General features: G+C 33.6%; 2 protein-coding genes and 1 long non-coding RNA gene across 5 annotated transcripts; 1 reads left to right on the forward strand and 2 right to left on the reverse strand.

Annotated features, from left to right (window-relative positions):
- Positions 1–142: 142 nt before the first annotated feature.
- LOC131953208 (squalene monooxygenase) lies at positions 143–10731 on the reverse strand. Its single transcript, XM_059316287.1, has 8 exons — positions 10381–10731; positions 3669–3888; positions 3347–3542; positions 2963–3059; positions 2590–2875; positions 2103–2438; positions 1887–1974; positions 143–1654 (listed from the first exon to the last, which is right to left on the reverse strand). The coding sequence occupies exons 1-8, from the start codon at positions 10510–10512 to the stop codon at positions 1459–1461; spliced, it is 1551 nt and encodes a 516-aa protein (XP_059172270.1). The 5' UTR covers positions 10513–10731; the 3' UTR covers positions 143–1458.
- On the reverse strand, positions 5141–8473 carry LOC131953213 (uncharacterized). The gene is made up of 2 exons (XR_009388607.1): positions 8406–8473; positions 5141–5396 (listed from the first exon to the last, which is right to left on the reverse strand). It is a non-coding gene; the product is annotated as an uncharacterized LOC131953213 (long non-coding RNA).
- Positions 9673–25344, forward strand: LOC131953207 (uridine-cytidine kinase-like 1). 3 transcript variants are annotated; one of them, XM_059316286.1, is made up of 14 exons: positions 9673–9707; positions 18398–18442; positions 18908–19182; positions 19282–19388; positions 19860–20030; positions 20382–20453; positions 20598–20849; positions 21148–21266; positions 21357–21450; positions 22341–22403; positions 22542–22664; positions 22749–22914; positions 23049–23147; positions 23288–25344. In XM_059316286.1, the coding sequence occupies exons 3-14, from the start codon at positions 18924–18926 to the stop codon at positions 23329–23331; spliced, it is 1569 nt and encodes a 522-aa protein (XP_059172269.1). In that variant the 5' UTR covers positions 9673–9707; positions 18398–18442; positions 18908–18923; the 3' UTR covers positions 23332–25344. The 3 variants fall into 3 exon arrangements, with proteins under 3 accessions (XP_059172269.1, XP_059172267.1, XP_059172268.1); XM_059316284.1 differs by lacking the exon at positions 9673–9707 and adding an exon at positions 10762–10961; XM_059316285.1 differs by lacking the exons at positions 9673–9707; positions 18398–18442 and adding an exon at positions 10762–10961.
- The last annotated feature ends 49 nt before the right edge of the window (positions 25345–25393 follow it).

Raw genomic sequence — 25393 nt, forward strand, 5'->3', positions numbered from 1 at the left:
ATTTTAAAATTGAGGAAGTTTCTCCTGTATGTAGTGGCTTATACTTTGTTCAGACCTCCAGACTTTGGTTTGCATTTTATGATAAATGTAAAATATTTGTACAAAATAAAATTCTTAAAGAAAACAGAGAACATGATTGTCATAAGTATGAATATATTTCTCACATGACACACAAAAAGTGGTGTAGCTGGTAAAGTACACCAGAATTTGAATACAATGCTTTATTAATTGCATTATTAAATAATTCATCTATTGAATACATAATTAAAATTGTAGATGTTAAAAAATCATAGTGTTTTTTTTTTTGTTAAAAGAAGAACGAATATTTATTCTAGTTTACAGTTTTGTAGCAAGGGAGAGAACTCAGTTTTGATTGACTGTTCTGAAAAATGATTAACTTCACAATGCAATAATACTTCTAATTTATTTAAATTTATAGCATAATGATAGCTTTCTTTTAAAATAACTAACCATATCCTGATAAGTATCCCATGGTCAGCAATGGTGTCATGTAGGTGACACAAAGTAGTTATTAAAAAGTTCGGTTAAGTTTTATAAATATATAAAATGTAATAATTTACACAAATGATTAAACAAACTGCTGAAAACAGGACAAAATGTACATGTAAATGATGCTATCTGTGTGACTAGAAACTCTGAACGTCACATCACTACCATACGTCTTGCAACTTTTCACTTCACACATACAACTATAATACTAGCAATAGAATTAAGTCTTTAACACAATTTAACTATTATCAAGTACATGGCATACTAAAGAACATAATTCAACTATTATCAAAAACATAGCATACTAGCAATAGAATTAAGTCTTTAACACAATTTAACTATTTTCAAGCACATGGCTTTACTTTATATCCAAAATTTTTTAGAGGTTTTAACTTAACTTATAATGGTGAAAACTGTAAAACATTGCAATGAATGATTCAGAATGTTATTCAATACAGTTTTCACTTTAATAAAAGCAGAAATATTTGAACATAATAAAAAAGACAAAAAGTTAAATGCAACAGACAATGTAAAATACTTATACTCTAATCTGTGGCTTGTAACAAGATGGTACTGATGATGGTGAGACAAATGATGTAAAAACAATAATAAAAAACTGACTTACTGACAACATAATGCTGCATTTGAGAAGTACCTGCTGACAAAACTTTAAGAATAGCAGAACATTTTTTGTACTGATTAAAAAGCTTTGTTCTATTTGTTTCATCATAAAAATCTGTTGAAAACCTTTGTTCCGTCCATATAATTTATATAGATTTATCATAAAGTAGATGAGTTTCCACAGCAGTGATGGCAAGAAGTTCCGCAGCCACAGAACAGAGCTCATACAAAAAGTCTATGTGATGACCAAGTTATGGAAACTTTTGACTTATGCATTTTTCAAATGTTAAACTATCAAGCTCACAGTTTAAAAACATGCTAATCTGCCTATGTGAACAATAGTGACTTGGTTTCACCCCATACAAGAGGAAATATGATTCCACACGCACTGTAAAGGATCATCACGGAGCGATAGAGCACACGATGGAAAGCCCAGAGTGGTTCAGATATAAACACAAAGTACACAGCATACAGGGCCACAGCAAAGAAGTGTCCAAGTAACACATGTGGTTTGGGGTTTAAGCTGGGGAAACAAACAACAGATTCAGTTTTGATAAAACAACAGTAGAGGTTCTTGTAATAAGAATGGCAAGACTTCATGGTATAACATCAAACATTTTACTATTTACAGTGATACTAGCAAAAATAATCTTGGCAATATCCTGTAAACTGGAAGAAAGTAAAAAATATATTGGTGTAGTTGTCTGTTATACATACAGTGTATGTCAGTTATGTTTCAAGATGGATGTACTCACACAGAAAGTAAGCTGACAGGGCCTGCTACACATTCACCTCCCAGTCTGAAGTACTCAAAGCAAGCTTTCTTCATGCTAACTAGATGGGCTGTTAAGACATGAAAATTCATAACTTAAAGTATCATCTAAGCTTAAAGTTCAATTAACTAATAGTACTGGTAAATTATTTCAAATTTCAGCTAATTTGACTTCTTGTAATAAACACATTAAACTTACTGTTGTCAGCTGCAAACAATTCATACAAGGCTTGAGCAAGGACGTTGACTACAAATGAATGGTTATTTTTTCTACAGCGATGAAAAACTCTTAAAGCGTCAATGATTGATTCATAATCAGTGAGGTCAGGAATGGTTTTTAAAAGATTTCTCCAGATGACAGCATCATTGAGGCAAACGCTCATCCCCCCACCAGTTAGAGGGTGTCTCATGTTGTAGGCATCACCCAATACAAGAACACCTGGTCGTTCAATTGGATTTGGTGGTAAAAAGCTATTCGGCATACTCCTTACTCTTCCATTTATGACTCCATCTTTAAATGGCTCTTGTATGTGCTCTGCAATGATAAATTTAAAAAAAATGTATTTCAATTATAAATAATATCCATATAAGTAGTCAACATATAAATAACTTGTTGAAGCAACTCAAAAAATTATTCATGATTTATTAATTCATAACTTTTAAACCATTAGTTGTGAAATCTATACCTGGAAGTTGTGGACAGACAGAATCTAGCAGGTATTCTTTGATGTTTTTGGGCATCACTCCTCTAATATCAACCAGCACTCTTGTGGAATCAGAAGAAATTTGGTACACTAAGATTGGACTGGGTTTAGCAAGCACTAGTTCTGCATGATTATTCTTTTTCTGAGGGCAGTGGTGCATGAGAAGGCCAACAAAATGAGAACTAACACGAACTGGTTCTTTAACCAGCTCTTTCCTGAACTTTGAGAAACAACCATCGACAACAAACGTAAGAGGTGCATAGATTTCCTGCAGTAGAAGAAACATTTTATAGCAATTACATTATGATGAAGCTGAATTTCACTAACTAAAATAGGCTCACTTTTAGAAACTCACTTTTGTGTCCTCTGCGTCTTTAGGTTTATACTGTACACCAATGACCACACCATTCTCTTCCAGGAGTTTGGATGCAGTTCCTTCAATGTATGTCACGCTAAAAAATAAAAAAATTAAACAAGTCAGACAAGTATTTCCAAAGGTTTTAATAATTTATTTTCTATAAATTGCATTATCATGCTTGAGGGCAGAACAGTTGTTATATTATAGCCTCTCAAGTGATTGTGTCAGAATCTCCAATCATAAGCACAATTTTCAGCCACTACTACCAAGTTTGACCTGTTGAGCCACCCTGGCACACTAACTAAAATTATTTTTATTACAAAAGTAGTACTAGTAGTACTACTAATTGAAGCTAACTTCTATAATTTTAAATGAACTAACTTTGGCTCATTCTTAGCCTTTTCCCTTAAAGCCATTATAAATCTTCCATGGTGAAAAGCTGTTCCTTCTGAATTCACTTCTTCATTTCCTTCCGTTTTGTTATATTCTTGATAAGGTACAACTACCTCTGCTTTGGCTTCTAAATTATGTATAACATATCCTTTGATTTTGTGTGCATCCAGATCTTTTATACAATCTGAAAAATTAAAAATTAGGATTGATAAATCAAATTTTTTAAAATTATGTCACAACGATGTAATAAGTGCAACTTTTTTCAAAAATCATTTATTAAAAAGGAGATTCAGTGTAAGTTTTAACTCACCCCCTAAACCTAATTTTGTGAGTGCATTAACGCCTCCTGGTTGAAGAAGTTCACCAACAATACGATCTGGTTCTTTCAGATCACGCTCAATTACTGTGACTTTCCTTCCATCCCTAGCAAGGACTGTAGCCATGGCAGAACCTGCAACTCCTGATCCAATAATAATAACTTCTGGACCATCTTTGGAGAAAACTTTTGTAGGCTTTTTGACACAAACATACTACAAAAAATAAAACAGGTAAAGTTAATGAGCATTATTTAAGTAAAAATTGGTAGGTGTACATTGGAAAAATTATACTTCAAAAAGAATTGCTGGCATTAATGGGCTAATTTATTGCTGAAACTAAAGCTACAAATAAGCAGCATTGTACTGACTGGTCAGTTTGCCAATATTTAATATTTATACTAGTATTAGTTCCAAAAAAGTCTGGGTCTTAAATCTCAATAATCGAATATGTTAAATAGTACACATATATATTGCAGCATATCACTATACCAGTCAAAATGATGTACAAACCTATAGTCAATAGTAAGTATCATCATTGTTTCCCATTTGTGCCCAAAATAGATACGGGGATATGAAATAGAGCTTATCTGCTTTAATGACTTCAGCATATGAATAGATAGTATGGTCAACATTATGCCCAACCTCCTTGGCTTCCCAAGTAAAAATCTGAGCTGGGCGGAGTCAGGAACTTCTTCAGAGTCAAACCTGTTATGTACTCGAGACTTTCAAGTTGGCAATAGAAAGCTCTACCATCTAAACACCACGTCACCTAGTGTCCTAGTGAGTACGTTTTTTTGTCAACTAAAGTCAATTTAAAAGTTTAGTTTTTGTTTTTTTTTACTTTTACTATTTAAAAATTTTTTTATAGTAAGTCTGAACTTGCAGTAGGTAGTCCAAACTGAAATTAACTATTGATTGCAGACTTCTGGAGTGAGTATGTCATGAAAGAACTTTTAATTGTAAGGTCTATGCCACAAATTTTATAAAAATATCTCAATAAATAAAAAAGTTATGCGATTTTTAAAAAAGCAAAATTTGGTAAAAAACTGATTTTCAAAAAGTGCCATTTTTGAGAACCCATATTTTTTAAACTAAATAACATAGAAGTGTAGAAATTGGTAAAGTTGCTGCAAAGTTTGTAATATATATGCCCAATTTTTTTCAGTCATCTAAAATGAGTCTTTCTAAGGTAAAAAAATAATTGAAAATGACAAAAATGCGTTTTGGTCACTTTTATTTTCATTAAAAAAAAAAAAATTCAATTTTTTTTTTTTTTTTGCTTTGGAATAACTCTAAAACTATTGTGTTGGTAACATCAACGTGGAAAAATGTGTTAATTATTTTCAAAAATCACATGAGTTAAAATATTATTTTAAAAAATACCACAGTTATCTAGTGCAGGAGAAACAGAATCAAAATTTAGTAGAGTAAATGTAATGTAATGTATTTTAATAAAGACGTGATGCCTACAAGTGATGCAGCAGTTGATGCCACATGCTTTGGTTTCTTTTCAAACCTATACGGTTGATAACTGCTTTGGGGGAACAGTTTTTAAAACTACAACTCCACATCTTTGTACGTCTTGTTTCCCTCAACCTTGATCTTGTGGAGCATCAAGAGTAAGTAATATGTTTTGGGAATTGTAGGGGGGAGTGGGGTCTTGGCCTTCTTCCCTTCCCTTGTAAGGAAAGTTCTGGATAGGCCACTGTAAATGTCTCCAGCTATGGAATAAACAATTGATTTAGTGATTAATAAAATAGAATTAAATTTACTACCAGCCTATTGTGTAGGCCTACTATTTGTCCTATGACTATAACTGGAAACATATGAAAAAGCCTGAAAACACCTTTTTGTTAAAAGTAATTTATACTTTATATATATTTTTAAGAGTAATTCTACTGAATGAAATTTGAAATATTCGTTGCTTGTGCCACACTGGTTGAGATATCCAATAATGAAGATGCCATACTGTGGTTCTCAACATCCTATAGGACAACTTAACTGTCCTTCATTGTTACTATTATATGCATATAAAATAAATAAATAATGAGAAATACTACTAGTACTACTTACACTTACAACTAATATAACATTTAAAACTAAGTCACAACATGTAGAATCTTAATAAATTGCACCACCATCTAAAAATTGATCTGGTACATTTTATTACGGAGACTGGTGCAGACCATTTCACATTATTTAGCAGGGGAATCAGAATCAGAGCACACAACAGAAAATAAAAAAAATTAATCACATTAGTCCTTAAAATTTAGTGTCTTTTGTTTTAAATAAATCGATAAAAATGTATAGTTATTATAATTATACATTTCTTTTGTGTTTCATTAATATTTTATAAGTATTTAACCTTCGTTCCCTGTAAATAATTGAGTTCGTCCACATAGTAACCAGGATAGTCTGGTGGCCATTTTGAATTTGTCGATTCATAATTTTGACGTGATAGTCCAGATAAACTGTAGTAATACGACCCTATCATTGATCCCAGTCAATAGATTTTAAAGAATTAGTAAACACTAGCATCTAATAGTTAAGGGCATGGGCGGGTGATGAGTACCAACTTCCTTATTTCCGAGTCTAAAGATGTAATACTTGGCTAATAGTTATAACTCAAAGAGATAAGCATAAAAATATTTTTTTTAATTTTTTAAATCCTCCGTTGCCATGGTGACGGCGGCCATATTGGATTTTATTGACGATTTTTAAATGGAAATAACTCAAAAATGGTTTGTACAAATTTCATAAAAACTTAATATAGTCTGAAGACACATGTGTTTAACACTTCTGATAGATTACATTTTCAAAAAAGACGATAGTTTTTTTTTTACTTTTTTTTCCTATACATCACTGTTAAAATTTCATTATTTCGTCCAATTTTTTCACTATTTCAACAATAAAAAAAAAATTTTTTTTAAATTTCCAAAAGTGTTCTATCAGTTTTATTTGAACATATATACAGAGTAACTGGAGCAAATTTAGTTCAGTTCTGATAATTATTAACAAAGTTATTTCACTAATTGTACACAAAAGTATCAAACTGAGAAAAACGCAAAAAACCAACAAAAAGTTGCAAAAAAAGAAAATTTACAGCTGTATGTCACTAAAATTGACCACATTTATTGCCTGAAGTATGGTGCTGCTGAATATATTTCTTCTGAGCTTGTTCAGCTGTTAGTTTCCTTTTTTTTCTGGCTTTCTTTGTTGTACCTAGAGCTGTAGTAAAGCTGTTGCGAAGGCGTCTTTTTTGGCGTCCTTCACTGAGTCTTCGACTATGGTTTCCTTCTTTTGACAGCAATTCTATAGCATGCCTGGGCCCAATACTGAATTATGCTATCGCAGAAACAGCAGTATATTTTGCATGGTCTCATGTCTAAAGCCAATTATGATAAGACGATGTCTTTGTTTATTATGAATGGCCTTGTTCTGGATTCTTTTGCAGTTGTATACATACGGTTTACAACATTTTTATTACTGCCACACCATGCTTGAAGCAAACCCTTTACACTTTTTTCATCAATAGTAGCCACTACATCACAGTTACACTCTGGGCAAGGAAATGTATTGATAACATCAAGAAGCAAATCACAGTCGACAATAATTCTGCATGGCTGTTGTTTACAATTAGCACTACCATACTAGATGTAACAGTGCTTTCTTCTGTCTGTAAAAACTGTCTTACATTGCCGCAGTTTCTTAGTAAATGTGCATATTACATCTGCACCAGTGCTTGTCTGAATAGTGCTAGATTGAGTAGAGGTAGATGCAATCAGTTGCATTCGGATGTGCCTTTGCTTTAGTAAATTCGTTAGATGTGTGTATCTATTTTTAGCGAGTGTTTTGTTCTACCCATTATCGAAAGAGAAACAAATTAAATCGTCTGACTGCTTATGATAATTCACACAAACTAATCTAAACTGTTAAAAGTATATTTAATTTAAATAATTATATGTTAAAATAATGTAAGTATTTCACAGAAGCTTAGAGAAACAAAACTAGATCAAACTTAGCAACGCGCTGAAACTAAGGGATTGTTTACTTACGAAGCGAAACGACCAATCGCTAACTAGCTTCCGCCGTTGAATGCCAATGAAAAAATTGAGGTCAAAAATTTGCATACCGGAAAAACCCGACTGAGTAAAATAAACAACTTTATGACGTAGAAAAATAATCACATTAAAATAGGTATTTTGATTGGTCCTTTAATTTTAGAACAAATAAAGAAAGGAGGTCACGGCCTTTCCATTGATATGAAACACATTAGGCTTCCGCAAAATCTAATAGTACTTTTCTAGGTCGAAAAATGGCTATTTTTACCGAAAAAGTGAACAAATTACCCTGAACACACTACTTTGAACCCGGTTTTTCATAAATAAATAATGTTTTCAGGGTCATAACAATGTCATTTTTAGATTCAACGATGGTTATTCTGTATAGATCAAGTAAAAGTGGGAAATCGATGATTTAGTGGATTTATGACGAAAAGTACACCCGCCCATGCCCTTAAGTGCATCCATATTTTAAGTCCCTAGAATGTCCTGAATTAAATAGCTTCACGTCTAAACACACCCTGTGTACAAGCGTAGTTCACACGCTAAAACCGTGGACTTGAAGCGTTCAAATTTACATTAATAACGTGTACTAATTAAACCAAACTGACATTCAAACTTAAAATTCATTTATTAAAATGGAAATGAAACTTTAAAAATGATACTTACAACTTGTTTGAAGGCTCTAGCAAGGGTAAAATCCGTTTAGCATCATCGGTCGTCAACCTTTAAAACCGTTCGGTGAGCAACTTACTCGGGGCTGAAAGTCGACTCGAGGGTTATATGTTTATTGGGGGTACGGCTTCGCGACCGTAAATCAGAAATACTTGAATTTACAACACAAAGTAGTTATAAAACTGAACTTTACATCGGTGTAAAAATTGAAACAGAATTAGTTTGTTTCCGTGTATATATCGTCATTTAAAGTTTAAAATCTGTATTTTTTAAATGAAATAAACAAGTTATTTTTTCAATCTATACATCAAACGATAGCCTAGAATTCGATCTTTAAAATGACATTAAGATTATGCTTCTACGATGCTTCGTCGCGAAGCCACGACCAAATAAAACAGTGTGGGGTCGATCGGTACACGCAAAACGGTGAAATTTGTTGACGTAACTGATACTTTTCAAACAAATATAAAACACATTCAGACATGTGTTACAGATATAAAAATACCAGATTACGACAGATAAAGACTTAAACTTTATTGACATATAATTTTTATTCTTATAGGACAACTAGAAGTAGTGAAATTTTTTTTTTGAAAACCGCAAAAACTGACCCTAAAACGCACTTTTTCGCCAGTTTGGACTACCTACTTGCAGTGATGTGCCACTCATCATTAAAATGAGTTTTTTTTTAAAAATCATGTTGAAAAAGCCATTGGATTGGTTACTTGAACTTGGCTGGGTAGATTACACTACAGTGCTACACTATACTCAACTATTTTGAACTATACTGCCTACTTGAGCCAAGTTACTAATACCTAATACTAGATCTAGTTCTAGATCGATTCTAACTAATATGAGAATGTAAAAAGTAAATTAAACTACATCGTCATCTAGACTCTAGATCACTATTAACGACTATAGATAGGCCCCTATCTATTATTATCTATCTAGTTTTAAAAATGGAAGTGGCTATTCGGACCCGGGTCCCAATAGCCTCGGCCGCTATTGTACAACCTGTATTGAAATTATAGTTAATTATACCTTTTTTGTGTATATTATTTTTCTTGTGGATTTGCTTGTATTTTGTTGTCTTTTATTGTATTTAGTTATGCGGATTAGCTAGCGTTAGTTCTAGTGTTGCTATTTCTAAATAACCTATTTTTAGCTGCATATACAAAATCATTAAATAGTGTATAACTATCGCAAGACGTCGTGGTCGAGTGGAGAACGAAGTATCTCCCGCTTCTCGATCAGTAACGGGATCGGAACCTATAAAAGCTCTCATTTTTGCGTGAAGTAAAGTGTATTTATCTAAGTTTAACATTCCATACAGTTGTTTGCATAAGTGTCTTTTATTAATTGTTTTTTTTAAAAAATAGATTATATATTTTTGTCTAGATTTAGGTTTTTAAAAACGCCAATTATAAACATCGTTGCTCGATTGATCGCCCGCTCACGTTATCTCGTCAGCGCAAGAAAAATACCGACACGGTTTGGCCAGGGTCACTGTGAGTTCATATTGGTTTAGATGTGAACAGTGTAGGAGTGTAGCATACGTCATAGCATGAACATTGCTATGAGCTTGTCGAGATTTGTCGTCGTCGTAGTCCCCCCCACTCCAAACCCAGCAAGAGGGAAAACCGATTTGGGGTCATTGTGAGTTCAAATGTTACATATTGCTTCTATTAAAGCGTACTACAACGCATGCGAGATATTCGTGGTCAAGAAAACGGGCCCGGGAGCTGTAGTCTGCAGCCTATACTATAGAGTTATAGAGCAGTAAGTTGCTAGTTGTAGAATGTAGATCTAGATACTTGAATCTAGAATCTAGATAGATCTAGATCTAGAATCTAAATCTAGAGATTTTTTTATCTAGAAAATAGTAGACTTAGATCTAGAATCTATATCTAAATAGTAAATAGTAAATTAGTAAATAGTAATACTGTAATAATTGTAATAAGTGTAATACCTTCCTCCGAGGCCGTAGGGCGAGCATTAGGAACAGCGTTGCCGCAAGTATAAACACAAAGAAAAACATATTAGAAATACTCATTTGTGAGTATGCCCATTCTCCTCCAATTCGAATAATTTGTGTAATCATCTTGAAGTAAATTGAGAGTTCTAGATATATGATTGAAATTCTATTTCACCCGCAGTTATGTAAGTGGTGCTATGAGATTAGTCACGTATGTCGGCCCAGATAGAGTCATTAGAGACCAAATACAAATTTGTCTGCTGATGTTTTCTAGCCAATCAACCAGTTAAGCAGTATTCGCCGCGTGATAGTTTGATTAAACTATAAATAACTAGACCTAGTTTTTTTTTTTTTAAATTGCCGACATAGGCTGAAGACTACTTCCGCTGAAAAATAGTAAAGGTTTAGTCTACTAGCCTAACTAACCAGCATGGCGCGAATTAAAAAATTGGCCTAAAGTGTTTAAAAAAACTGGCATTCCCTACATGTTATATTTGTTTTTGTTGTTAGATGAAAGAAGGAAACATGACGGATAACGTGATTTTCCAAACCATGACAAGTTCAGCATCAGACAGGTAGACTAGAATCTAGATTTAGAATTTTAGATTCCAGATAAGATAGAAATAGAAAGCACAGTTTTGTGAGTTTTTAGACGATTATTTTGATAGATCTAGATCTAGATTTCTAGATCTATCTAGTCTAGCTAGAATCTACACTGTAGACTACAGTACAGTGAGTGTAGAATCTAACTCAGGTCAGATTTTAGAACATTCTAGATCTAGATATTTTTCGGTAATCTATCGTTTTAGGTAGATCTAGAGTCTAGAGATCTACGTAAAATCGCCCGCGACTAGTAATGTGAAAAACAGGTGACTCCTTAAATTTTAATAATTATTTCGAAGTGACTAGAGGAGCTTACACTTTTCGGACACACATAGCGAAAAAACGCAACGTAAAAATTCCATGCGGTCTCATTCAGTAACCGCTTAACATAGAAAACAAAAAAAAGTATCATATCTATCCGCAACCATTCTACTTTAATAATGTGTGTGTCATTTTGTATTCATACGCATAGAACTTAAGCTAGGTTTTTCGATTCGTGAAATCTCGTTCTCGCGGTTTTGAAGCACCCGTGTTTTGGGCGGCCATATAAAATATCGAATCATTTCTTTCTCATGAAGTACATGATAGTTAAAACTAAGGATTGTATCGTAATCGGATAGATTTTCACTCGAAACTGCCCATGTATTTACGGGGCGAATAATTAACATTTTAATAATGGCAGCTTGACCTAATTTCTTTATTTGTATTTAACGAGGCAGTCGAGAGAAAGTCACGCTGACCTAGCTTGCGTTTCAAGTCGAATAAACTAAAAGCAGGTGCGTTCTACAATAACTTTATTGTAATATACAATTTGTATATCATCTTTACTATCAAATAAAAATAGAATTGTTTAATATAATTAGGGTGGAAACAATGCTTTTGAGGGTGTAAGTAATAATGCCATTTTATTATATTCTTGTTTGGTGAAAACGAGGCGCGGGAAAATGTGTGCCGCGCAAGAATCCAATCATTTGGCTAGATTTATGACTGTTTTTTATGTCATACCTAAAAATAGAATGGGTATACCATTCGAATCGTCCTTAGAGGATTTCATAGTGTCAGCCGCCAACCAATCAAACGCGCGCTTTCTCCGCGTTTTGGTTGGCGGCTGACGTCACGGTGACGTCACGCGACGCGTTTTTGGAGCTAAAAAGGGCCGTAAAAGCCATTTTTTTCTACGTGTAGTTCGGATTTTTTTACGTTTTTTAAAATGGGCCCGAAAATGACACTTTTTAAAACTGGACTTAGCCATTTTTTCAAACAAATTTTTCGAAAAAAGGCCGTTTTGGGTGATTTTTGGATGTAAACAATGGCCTAGGTCAACACGTGTCAAACCACGTGAAGGCACCCAATCGACGATTTCGGTCACGCATGAGTGGTTTTCATACGTTCTCGTGAACTAAATACCAGTTTCTTGACAACAAAATGGAAAACGACAATTTCGTGAAAATAACGACCCTAGAGGAATGGCTCTTGAAGATTATTAAATAAAAATCGGTGTGTTGGCTCTATGTATTGATTCTAAAGTTGTCTATAATTGACTAGTAGGGCATGCTGAAACAACGGCCTGAGGGCGCCGTGTAGTGTGTTGTTTCGCTAAATGTAAATTAATCAGCCCGGCCGCAGATCAATCGCAAACTGTTAAAATGGTTGGATGTGAAAAGCTTCTACTTACAAATTACTTCTGAATAATCACATCACACAAAATAATCCCAAAGAAAGCACAAAATAAAATCCTTTAGAAAAGCATCACCATGAAATTTGAAAACCACAGTTTGTCAACCTTAACCAGCCATCTTTGGCTCGATCTAGAGGTCATTCTTTAGCCTACACATGTGTCTTGTCAACCAATTTAGTTTCTGATGGTACACGACATTTAGATAAATATAATATAACAAACTAACCGAATTCCAACATTATATACATCTAATCCAATATTGAAACAGAATTTGAAGCACAATGATCTAACGAATAAATCCAACTCTATGCGAGTGTCGCAGCTTTAGTCCTGGATACAACCATAGTGTGTAGTCGTGTTGTGAGTAAATTTGCACGAGATACAACACCGACCTAGACCTTCCTGGTGTGTATGGCCCCAAAGTTAAGGGCTGCGAGTAGGGGAGGGCAATTTAACACCAGAACAGTTTTTTTCAATAGTTATGTCATCAGTAGTTCACGCATCCTAACGGGGTTGAAAGTGTAACTTTAAATTGAACTAGGTGAGAGGAGGAGGGTGAGGTCATTTAAACAACGGAGCTATATTTCTAGTAGAAGAATACGGGGAAATCATAGCTTGAAGTTTGAAGCCGGCATTTCATTTTTTTTCATTGTTATTGAGTACAGCCATTTAATGCACGACTAGGCAACTCATTATGAAATCTAAAAATGTAGTTGTGCTATCATGCAAAAGTAGCCTAATAGGTCTTGTTTATTTAAATGCAGATCCCGTTAGCCTAAAAATATTTGGATACACATTTTAGTTATATCGTAATGATTAATGTTATAATACAATGCATATATTCTGGCAGTCCAAGTTTTTGGACAATCCATAACTTGTATTTCAAATTTATAATGAGCGGGATGCACTCGATGTTTTAAGTGCTACATTTGGTAGCTGTTACTTTGTGCATGACAGCATCCCAATAGTTCACTGTTAATCATGTAAACTGAGCTTGACGAGACTCCCATCGCCAAGCAATCGTATGATGATAGACCCAGCAAGCATCACTCGTTAAATTCGACCTTATTGCTATACCAGTGCTTGATTTTCATTACAGCCTTTAAACGCCTAGTTCTTGGTTTAAAAAAAAAAATTGTCCCCCCCCCCCCCTCCCCGCTTGCGCCGACGTCATCATAGGCCAATACTATGTTGCGATTTTTTTAACGGATATAACACACACCCCTCTCCCCCTCACAGCAAACGCCAACAACGTCACCGAAGGCCCAAGGCCAATAACACGCACCGCGGTGGATTTTTTCTTCAATGAGTATATACCCTACCCACCCGCCGCCTCACAGCATACCGCACGTCTCTACGAACGGGGTTAAAAGTTTAACTTAGAGTTCAAGAAGGGGAGAGGGTGGTATTGAAACAACGAAACTGTTTCAAATCTGTTTCTTTATAGTACAAATATATAGTTTAAAAAAATAAACTTACCCTAACTTACCTACTGCTATAGCATCATACATAATTTTATAAATTAGCAAATTAATTAATTAATTAACTAATTAAATATATCTAATGATAATGAAGGGAGATAGTTTATTTTGGTTAAGGCACGACACACAACACTGTGTGTGCCTGGTATGTGGCCTGACCTACTGAAAGGAGATTGTTTATATTATTGTTTTGAGTTTATATTTAACTCAATGCAACAAGCCCGCCGGTTGGTTGAGGCCACGACGGGGGGACGATCTGACCGGGATTCAAAGGGTCGACTCGAAATATCATCCATAGAATGTTTACGCTTTCTTCGTTGATGATCGTTTTTATTATTTTTTAAAGTTAGATTGCGGATTTTGTAACTTGGTATACTTACCTTTTATCAATTTAAAAAACATAGCATGCTAATTGTGAACAAATATAGTCATAAAACACAGAAATATAAAGTTATAATTGCGATGTGCCACACCCCCTCAAGAAAGCATGTGTTTATTAAGCTGTTTATCTCACTTTACAACAGTAATTAAAATTAATTTTCAAATTTTTATCACTTATTGGGTAAGATTAAGCACATGTTTACCAAAAATAAAAATAAAACAAAAGCAAATTCTGTTTTAATGAAGGTCACGGGTGAAGTTTTTTTTTCCTTCTGTCACGTTCAGTGGAGGGTGCCACAGGCTGACCTGACTTTGGAATTTTTTTCAGTAATAATGACTTTGCACAGAAAGTTAAAATATGCTAAATTAGCTTAGTTTACTAGTGTTCTAGCTATTATTGATACATTTTTAATAAAAAAATCATTCTGTAATTCTCATCAAACAGCCTAACTTAAGCTATTCTTGTTATAGTGACTGGGGGGTCTTAACGTGTGTTCGAACACATATAATACAGTTTTACATGTGTTCGGACACCTTTACCCGTCATCGGACATAGCACTTTTTGTTCATTTAGAATAATTTAAAGTCAATTTAATGAATAAAAACATATATTATATGCATGTATATTGTGTTATTGATTGTTTGTGAGGTAATTTTAATAGTATAAAACCTTTTTCCCACACTCCCAAAGTTCATCCCATTCAGCCATTGCGGCTCGCGCAGTACGCTGCTAAGCCAGCCAGGTCACATGATTCCCCCTCCTCTTTTGCATTCCACTGCCTTCTTGACCTTATTTTGACCCTTTCCCTTCAATAACCAGCCCCTTTTATGCTCTAAATTCTTATTTAGTAATATTTTTGTGTTGCTGTCCGCTCCCATGTAAGGCCAAATAAGTTAGCGAACACCCCTTTTTTATTGTTCAAGCACAAAAAAACCCATTAACCTTGACATTTACGATGTTCCATACATATATAGAAGCTATTTATAGTGTAACCTTTTAGCTAAGCATTGATTGGTTCAAGTTTTGCCCCTAAGTCCAACCCTAGGTCACTTCATCCGGCTGGTGTAAAAATAGAAATGTGCGTACCATGCAACGTTAAAAAATTTCTAAAAATAATTCTTGAGAAAGGAAACGGAAGTACTTGACACGGAAGTGTTCATAAATGAACAGTTTACGTGCAGGCGCCGTGGTTTCGCGTGAGACATGCTAATTAAAGTTTCTATGAGCCAAAAACCGACGAAGTGTTCGCTCCTACGTAATTTTTGGTGTGTGTCCGAAAAGTGTAAACTCCTCTACTCGGAAGATTTTTCTCCCCAACGTCTCCACTTAGTCGGCAAAAGATAGCTCTGCGCATGCGCAGTGACCTAGGGTTAGGGTTGGTGTTAGGGTTCTGCGGTTGTAAACACACGCATGCGCAGTACCATCGAAAACATCGCAGCGAAGGCAAGTCATAGTTTCTCTCCATTGCGCATGCGTATCTTATTCCGGCTAGCATCGGCCTAATTATTTCACATTTTGAGGGGGTGGGAGGAAGAGAGAAGTGAAGACATGATCTCGTGAACTTGTGTTCATTCTATGACATATGCTTTAGGTCTGCTGAACGCACAGTGACCTCGCCGGCTGTGGGCCGTGGTGGGATTTTCCATTCACTGGATAGTAAACTTAAGGCAAGCAAGCAATCATGCCGGTGACGATGTTTGGAAATTTTATTTTTAAAAAAAACTAATCATAGTCTACGTCATATTTTCAATATGAAAAAAAAATGTAAACAAAAAAAAATAGTACCGGCCGAGCTAACCCCGGATTGTTGACTCAACCACCAGATGTGATAGAAATGCAAAAAGTAAGCATTTTCAATTACAAGATGGCAAATCCAACCTGCGAGAGGCGAAGTCTATTCCTTAAGGGCCACGCTCTGCGAGACGCGTAGTTACTTCGGTTTTTTTTTTTATTGTAAACTTATAGTGCAAGATTCAGGGGAAGCCACTCGAACTTACAGATGGCCGCTTTTTATATAGCAAATCCTGCTAGCAAACACTGCTGTTTAAAATTTAATTTCTTGCCTATATTGATATATTTAGCAATTGATTTAGGTTTATTATTCATTTATCTATAATGTTTGACACAAATATATCACAATATACTATTAATTAAAACTACAATATACTTCTATTAAAGCCTTGACAATGAGGTAACTTTTTCGTACATTACTAGCCGCAGGCGATTTTACATACCTAAAACGATAGATTACCTATTTTTCTAAATCTTCAACCTTGATATCTAGCTAGATTTAGAACAAAAATAATAAATTTTACTAAATCTTAGGCCTATATCTAGGCCTATTTACTTAAGTTTAATTTAAATATTTAGGTTAGGCTTATCCCACGACCTGTCCTAAAGTAAGTAAACTGCTGTCACTGAAGTTAAGTAGATTTTCAGTTTTCTCATTACAATTTTAATTAAAATTTTCTGTCACATATCATACACCATTACAAACCATATTTTTTACGGGTTGATTGTTTTGAGACCAAAATTAATTATCTAGCTTACTCAGGGGCAGAGAAATTTTAAAAATTGCCTGTCCCGACTACGTGCATCATTGCGTACACCTCTGTAACTCTCACTTAGATTAAATAATAATTGAGCTGTTATTTGAAGGTTTTATGCTCAAACATTGGTAGTAAATATGTCCATTCTTATTGAATTTTGATCCATTGAATTACCCACAGAGTGGGATATGAGCAATTGAAAGCAACCTGTCATGTAAGCTGGCATTTTTATATGTTACCGGGACAAGCAAAGCCTCGTCCCAACATTGTGTCTTAGCAAAACAATGTTTAGTTGTTGTTTTTTTTTTTTCAGAAAAAATACTGAAATTGAATGGGATAAACCAAAGAACACAGGCTATAGGGCCTATAATATGCAATTTTCTTTACTAAATACATTTTGGTGGGGGTAGTCGTGAGGAGGCTGAAAATTTTATAAATTATATTATTTTTGGCATTAAAAAAAAAAAACTGCGCACTGAAACACAAAACTACGCACACAAAATGTTAACAATATAAGATTATTTAACTGAGCTAAAAAAGAACAGAAAAAAATATAGGCCTAATATGTTCTGAAGAGAATATATTTAAAAGTTATAATGCGAATGGAAAAGTGAATATATATATTTATTCTTCTTTGGCTGGAGATTATTTCTATGCTTTTGTTTTCATTTTATGTCAAATAGTAACGAATTTAGGTACCTCAAACTGGAAAGGAGTTTCAGGGTAAGGGTGTTCTGGACTGGTAAAGTTACTCTAATTACTGCTTAAAATACAAAACTTTTTTTCCGCCATCGAAAAGGTCAAAAAGTTAAGTTGGTGTTCTGTATTATTAGTATGATGTCATGGTTATTATGACAACATTGGCTATTTAACTTTTATGGTTCTATAAGCTTGCATGAACTTAAAATGGCCCTAATATTGCTTGGTTTATAAGGGGAGGGGTGGGAGTGACCACCGACGATCTCTAACCGCAATTTTTTTTTATTTAAAGGCCTACATTACTATCAAGCCCAATGTAGACCTAAATGTTATTTATTTTAAAAACATGTAAATGATTTAGGCCTGCATCTAGGCCTATAGCATTTTTATTATAATATATTAGATTGGCCAGACTGAAAATACATGTCAACACATTTAGTTTTTGTCTAATATGCTAGCCACCTAAATGTAAACTAAAAAACAAAAACTATTTTAAAGTGATAAGTTGTCAGCAATAATTCCGAATTTAAAAGTTTTTTGCATTATTTAATAAACTACTGTTTAGCCTACTTATGTCACTTTATACTTATTAATGACTATCATAATTATTATTTTACAGCCTAAAATATTATACAGAAAAAACTGAAATCTTGTATGACAAGCTGTAAGCTATTTCTGTAACAAATTTTGTATATTATTTATTAAAAATGTATGTGTTGGACTATATATTTTAGCAGGACTACTTTAAAGATGTGGCGATTATTGTTTTTAATTTGGGAATTATATAATAACTTACAATTTTGTTTCTTTTAATTGATTGTAATGTATCTCATTTGAGATACACATTATTTAATAAGACTAGTTAGTAATAGCAATCATATTTTCGCAAATACTAATTTGCTTTGATATAGATCTGGTTGTGTGTTATTGTCATGTTTAGCTAACATGGTGAAAATTTAAAAACACTGAAATTATTTAAAAATATAAGTGGTTTTAATTATAGGCCTATACATTTTTTATTTGCATCTAGCTTTAATGGTATTTTATATTTATGTGCATCAACCTTAATCGTTTGTTAATCTTTTTACTCTTCAGTATAATACATTTAATATATGTCTGATATTTACAGTGGCAGTGGAGAGGATATGGATAGCCAAGATGGGAGTGAAATCCTCCCTCTGACAATAACAACAGATTTAGGTCCACATAGTCCTAATGGGCCCTCAAGGGCACCTAAGAGCCCCTCTAAAGCTGCACTTAAAAAGAGAATCAGAGCACCCCCAGGCTCTGCCAAACCAGAAGAAACAAGAGTTTTACACACTCATGGGAGAAGAACACTTTATACTGCTGGTCGCCCCCCTTGGTATAATAAAGAAGGGCAATTAAAAAATGCTTTTGTTATAGGTAAAACAAATTATCATCAATTGTTTTTAAATGTTTTTTTTTTCACTTTGTGATACTTTGATTAAATTGACCTTACTTTTAGCATCTTCATTATCTTAGGGTTATGTGGAGGAAGTGCATCAGGGAAAACCACAGTTGCCAGAAAGATAATTGAAGCATTGGATGTCCCATGGGTCAGTTTGGTCAGCATGGACTCATTCTACAAGGTATTTATAAAATTATTTTAATTTTACTCCCTTTATGTTGTCCCAGTGTTCACTTACTAGCCTCTTCATTTGGATATCGAGTTAAAGTCTAGAATTGTTTTACTGTTCTTTATGTGAAGTCTTTAGCTGTTGTGTGCCTTAAGCCAAAACATCTATCTACTGGTAGTACTGAGGCTACTAACACTATTTTATGAATAATGGATAGAAATTTCTAATAATTTGAAATGTAATTAAAATAAATATTTGCTTTATTTCTTTTTTATATTCCTAGTCAAATAATCAGTTGTCTAAAATCTGTTATTGAGCTAATTTTTGTTATGAAATAGTTTTATGGTAGGTAAATGGCTACATTCATTGACAAAATGAGATAATGAAACAGTATCTATCTTAATCAAGCCACCCCTAAGTTTTAAACAATGAGCAACATGAGAGAGCCATTTAAAAAAAAAATATGACTTTGTATCTGTCCAGGTTTTAAACCATGAGCAACATGAGAGAGCCATTAGAAATGAATACGACTTTGACCACCCTGATGCTTTTGACTTTGATTTGGTGGTTTCAACAATTGGGCGTCTTAAGGAAGGCAAAAGTGTCAATGTTCCTATTTACAATTTTGCGACACATTCAAGAGAAAAAACAATGGTAACACTGATTTTAAATTTATTTTTTGTTACTTCTTTTTTGGTTTAGAACATTTTCCAGTTGAAATCCACTTCTCATATTTAACTCAAGACTAACAAAAAGAGATTTTAAAAAATCCTCATAATTCTTGCGAAAGTAACTTTTTCTTTTCTTTTATAATAAAAAATAAAGCAGAAAATAATTTACGAACACCATATTTATTTTAATTATAATTTTGCATTGTGTTTTAACAGTTATTCTAGTATTTTCTTTATTTATTGCAACATTTGTTAGGACAGTCTACTGGTTCAGTAGGCATAAATTTTTTTTTTAAACACGTTTTTTAAAATGCTTTTAAATTATTTTTTCCAGAAAATTATATATGGTGCTAATGTAGTCATTTTTGAAGGTATTATGGCATTCGCTAATGCAGAGCTCTTAAAGGTAGGTTTCTGTACCAAGTATTTAAGTTGATGTCTTTTCATTTGTTTCTATAGTTTGCATTAAGGTTTAGTTAATTTTTTTTTTTCAAATTTAAAAAATTCATACTAGTAAAGTAAAACTTCATATCAAGCCTTTCTTTTACAGCTGATGGATATGAAAGTTTTTGTTGACACTGATTCTGACATTCGACTTGCTCGTCGTTTACGTCGAGATATTGCTGAGAGAGGGAGAGAACCCCAAGGTGTACTTAAGCAATATATGACCTTTGTGAAGCCATCATTTGAACACTACATTGAGCCTTCAATGAGATCTGCTGACATCATTGTGCCTAAGGGAGGGGAGAACGATGTAGCCATTAACCTGATAGTGCTACATGTTCATAATCAGCTCCAAGCTGTAAGTGTCTTTGCTACATCTCTGCTCATAAAGTTAAATATACTTTTTTGGACCTGGCGGTCTATAGGGTAGTTAAAGTATCGTTCACCTGTTTCTGAGACCTCTGCATATGAGGGACAGTGTGATCAGTTCTATGCCTAGATGCCTTTACTTTCCTCAATGTGAGTCAGGAACCCATCAGAGCTGGATGCTCAGGAAATCCTATAGACTTGCTGTTCTGGATCAGACCCAGATACTTAAGCATGCATGTGCTCTACATTCTGACCAGCTATTGGCTCATTGTTTAATGTGTTTTCAGAGAGGTTTTAAGCTACGTTCCAAGCTTGCGCAGTCAGCTCACAATGGTCAGCCCATGCCAGGGACACTTCACATTCTAGAGAAAACTCCCCAAGTTAATGGACTACATTCATTTATAAGGTCAGAAAGATTTTTTTATAGTTTTGAGGTCAGAAATGTTAAGCTTTACTTTATTCGAGAACTTTGTTATAATTTCATTTTTTTTTGTAGGGACAAAACAACTTCTCGTGATGAGTTTATTTTCTATTCCAAGCGTCTGATGAGATTACTCTTTGAATTTGCCTTATCTATGCTGCCTTTCAGGGTAAGCAATCTAAATGTTGCATAAATTTCCATTTTGAGGAAAAATTGTTTTATCAACAAAGCAAATTGTTTTTAAAATAGAAATTGAGAGAACTAACTTTATCAAAAACTGAATGATCAAAATAAAATTTTACCTACTGTTATATCCACACTAACATTGTTTTAATTTTTAAATGGCAATATAAACTGCTTCAGACTGTATTTAAATTGTAATTCCTTTAATGTTCATATTTTTCTCAATCTTAATGTTAAAATTATTAATTATAATAAAACGTGCTTGTAGTATTTGGCATCTAGATATTAAAAGATCTGTAAATAGTTTCTAGAAAAATATGTTTAAGTATTACAAAAAGACATCAAGCCATAATTCACTTTCACCTGTACATCTTTTCCCATTCGTGCCCAAGACACGCGGGGCAGTTTTAGTAGAGTTCATATGTTTCAATGACATCGGCATATGAAGGGATAATGTGGTCCGCACTATGCCCAGCCACCTTGGTTTACCCTAACGTTAGTTAGGTACCCATTGGAGCTCGGTGGACTCAGTAACGTTTTACTGAGACTAACCCAAAAGTCTTCAAACTTCGGGTTAGTCCAGTGCCCTAGCGCTAGGCCACGCAGTCCCCAACCTGTACATATTGCATGTTATCCCATGACTACCGATCCAAATCGAATACAGAATGAATAGAACCAATACATTTGATAACACTTTCTTTAAGTTGGTTTTTTAACACATGTTTGGGGGAAAAATAATAAACATCAAAAAAGTTGTACACAAAGGCTCACCTTTTCTTCCATTTGTATCTGGCAGGCTTCATTTTCCATAAAAATGTTCAATCATCCCTGAACACTATGGTCACAAGTAGTATTTAATAATTCCATTTTTTACAGGAAGTTTTGTTAGATACACCGCAGGGCATTCCTTATAAGGGTAGAAGACTGGCTGTGGAGAAGGTGTGTATTTCTCTGGTTATTATTCCATTAGTAGATAAGCTTCCTGCTGGGAATGTGATCAAAATATAACCAAGCTAGTGGAGAACAATGCTGTTTGTTATAAGAGTTTTAATAGAGTTATTACTTAATTGTTTACAGATTGCAGGTGTATCCATCTTAAGAGCAGGTGAAACAATGGAGCAAGCCTTGTGTGAAGTGTGTAAGGACGTCAGTATTGGGAAAATTCTAATTCAAACTAATTTAGATACTGGTGAACCAGAGGTAAGTCTTTTTATCTACAGACGATATAGTATTTCCAATTAAATTCCGTGTATACAAACCTTATTAAAAATAATTGTTGTCCAGTTGCACTATACACGTCTCCCGAGGGATATCAAAGATCATCACATTTTCCTGCTGGATGCTACAGTGGCGACTGGTGCTGCTGCGATGATGGCCATACGTGTGTTGCTTGATCATGATGTGCCTGAAGAAAAAATATTTCTCTGTTCTCTGTTGATGGCAGAGTCAGGTTAGTTTTTCTTGAAATAGTTGTTGGTCTTCTGTTTCATTATAAAGAAAAAAATGTTTTTTAGCTCTGTATTGATGCAAATATATTTTTGTGCTTTATTTTCTTTTAATTTCCATGAATGAAAATGTTTTCAGGTATTCACACTGTAGCCTATGCATTCCCAAAAGTAAATATTGTGACAACAGCTGTTGATAAAGAGATGAACGAAGATTTCCATATTTTACCTGGAATTGGTAAGTCTTGTGCTCTATTTCTGTTTTTAAGAAAATGTGTTTAATGTTCTATTAATTGCTAGTTGTTACATTGACTTGCATTTATTTTCTGCTGAGTTTTGGTGAATTAAACCCTGGTTAAATGCCATATTGCTTTTCAGGCAACTTTGGGGACCGTTACTTTGGAACAGATTTTTCAGACTAATTGCATGATTATTGAATCAAATGGTCTCAGCATATACATTTTATCGGAGTGAAAAAATGAGATTATCTCTAGTGTTGTTGTGTAAATAATATACAAGGGAAGTAAATTTGTTACAAATTGTTGTTTACAAAATACTTAGATAACAAAATATTCAGCTGATGTTGCTTTTATTGTTATATTGTGTGATTCGTTTAATTGATGAAAGCTTATCACATTTGTCTAAGGTATACAGCTGTAAATATGGAAAATTGACAATTCTAAGAAGAAGAACTATGAGCATTCAGCATTCATTGGAATGATTTTCTCTTTTGTTTGACTGGTTAGTGCTTATCACAGATTAAAATGATCTGCATTTATAACTTGTACAACCTTGATAAGATTTCTAGGGCATTACACACAATTTGTTGTCTATAATTGTCAAATTGAGCCAAGATTTTAAAGTCTTTCTTTTCAGAGAAAGGAACTAGGTTTACAGCAGTTTTGTTCATATACATTTTATTTGATGTTCTGTTTAGTTTCTTGTAATATGATGTGAGTTGATTGCTTTGTGCCATAATGTGTTCTCACTATTCAGGGTGGTAGAAATTATCAACGCTCATGCTGTTTTAACTTGCCAAATGAACCAAGTTTTATGAACTGTTACATTGTTATCAAGAAATTTTGGACTATTTAGTGGATTTTTTTTAACTTGTATAATTTGTATATTTAACAAAAAATGTATGTTGGTGTATCAAGATCCTTCTACTACATTCTTTACTATGCTGATTGTAAAGCTAGTCATAGCTACTTTTTTATTTTTCAACATCATTAATTATCAATTGAAAGCCCATAATGGTACCAGTTTTCATATTAAAAATACTTTAGTATAAAATAGTAAAGTATTACAAAATCATTGAAGACTAGCTTTTTAAATCTGGGGGTTTAAATGTCTGTATGAGTACTAGCAGAAATATTTCTTAAAGAACATAATACTACAAAATGACTTGTCCTTTTTGAAGTGAGGGATATCAATCTATACAATAACATGTCAGTTCATTAGGTGGATACACCTGAATGGCTTTTTTTAAATTCCATCCCTTTGTTTTTTTAGAATACAGTTAAAGCTAATATAGTCTCATCTGTATAATGTTTAATGTGGAAATTAAATATAAATTTTACATCAAACTTGTGTACCATATAAAATCCCCATGCTGAATTCCTTCATGAAACATTTATTCCACATTTATTCCAGAGATAATTTTGCTGAGTATGTATGTTTAGAGGCATCTTTACAACCAATTCTTTTTTAGGCCCAAACTTATTTGAACTACCACTTCTGGAAAGTGGAGCATTGATAAACAAAACAAATATTGTTCTTATAACTTTATTTCTTACTGCTTTTTGGTGATGCATTTGACTTTGCTGTGTTTTCTTTTATCATTTGTGTAACATACCAGTGAGAGTAATTTAAATTTTGTGCACAAAATATTTTGTTCAAATATGTACACTTCCTTTACACTTATTGTGCTGCCGTTTATTGACTTGCTATTGATTTTTTAAAAGTGTGTGGTTTTTAATTATTTCTTAAATTTGCTGTTTTGTTATAATTTAACATATCTGTTAAAATTCAGAAAGAGAAATTATCTGCTGCTTTAATAATGTGTGAAAATTACAACTGTAAACAATAAGAAATAATTGGTTGCTCCAGTGTGCTTGATGTCTTTACATTAAAACAAGTTATCTAACTAAAATGCTTAGGCGATTGTAAATTTTAACCAACCAAAATTAAAACTGATTACCTGTGTATGACTGCATTAAATAGTAAGAATGTGTGAGACTGATGTGAACTAGCCCACAAAATGTAAACAAACATGAATTCCAGCAAGTTATCTGGTGTATGAGAGACAGTTGTTTCAGTGCTTGGGTCACTTGTGTGTGGATGAGATCTGATTTACATTCTGAGTGTTTTGTGGGACCATGTCAGTGTCAAACTGTACAGCTTGTTGTCATGTTATTAAAGGGAGGGACACCGGTTTAAAACATTGTGTTTTTTTTTATTTGATGCTTGTTTTTTTTTCAGAGG

Source organism: Physella acuta, unplaced genomic scaffold, assembly GCF_028476545.2.
Source record: "Physella acuta isolate Inbredline_101_S28 unplaced genomic scaffold, ASM2847654v3 ptg000913l, whole genome shotgun sequence".
Taxonomy (NCBI): domain Eukaryota; kingdom Metazoa; phylum Mollusca; class Gastropoda; family Physidae; genus Physella; species Physella acuta.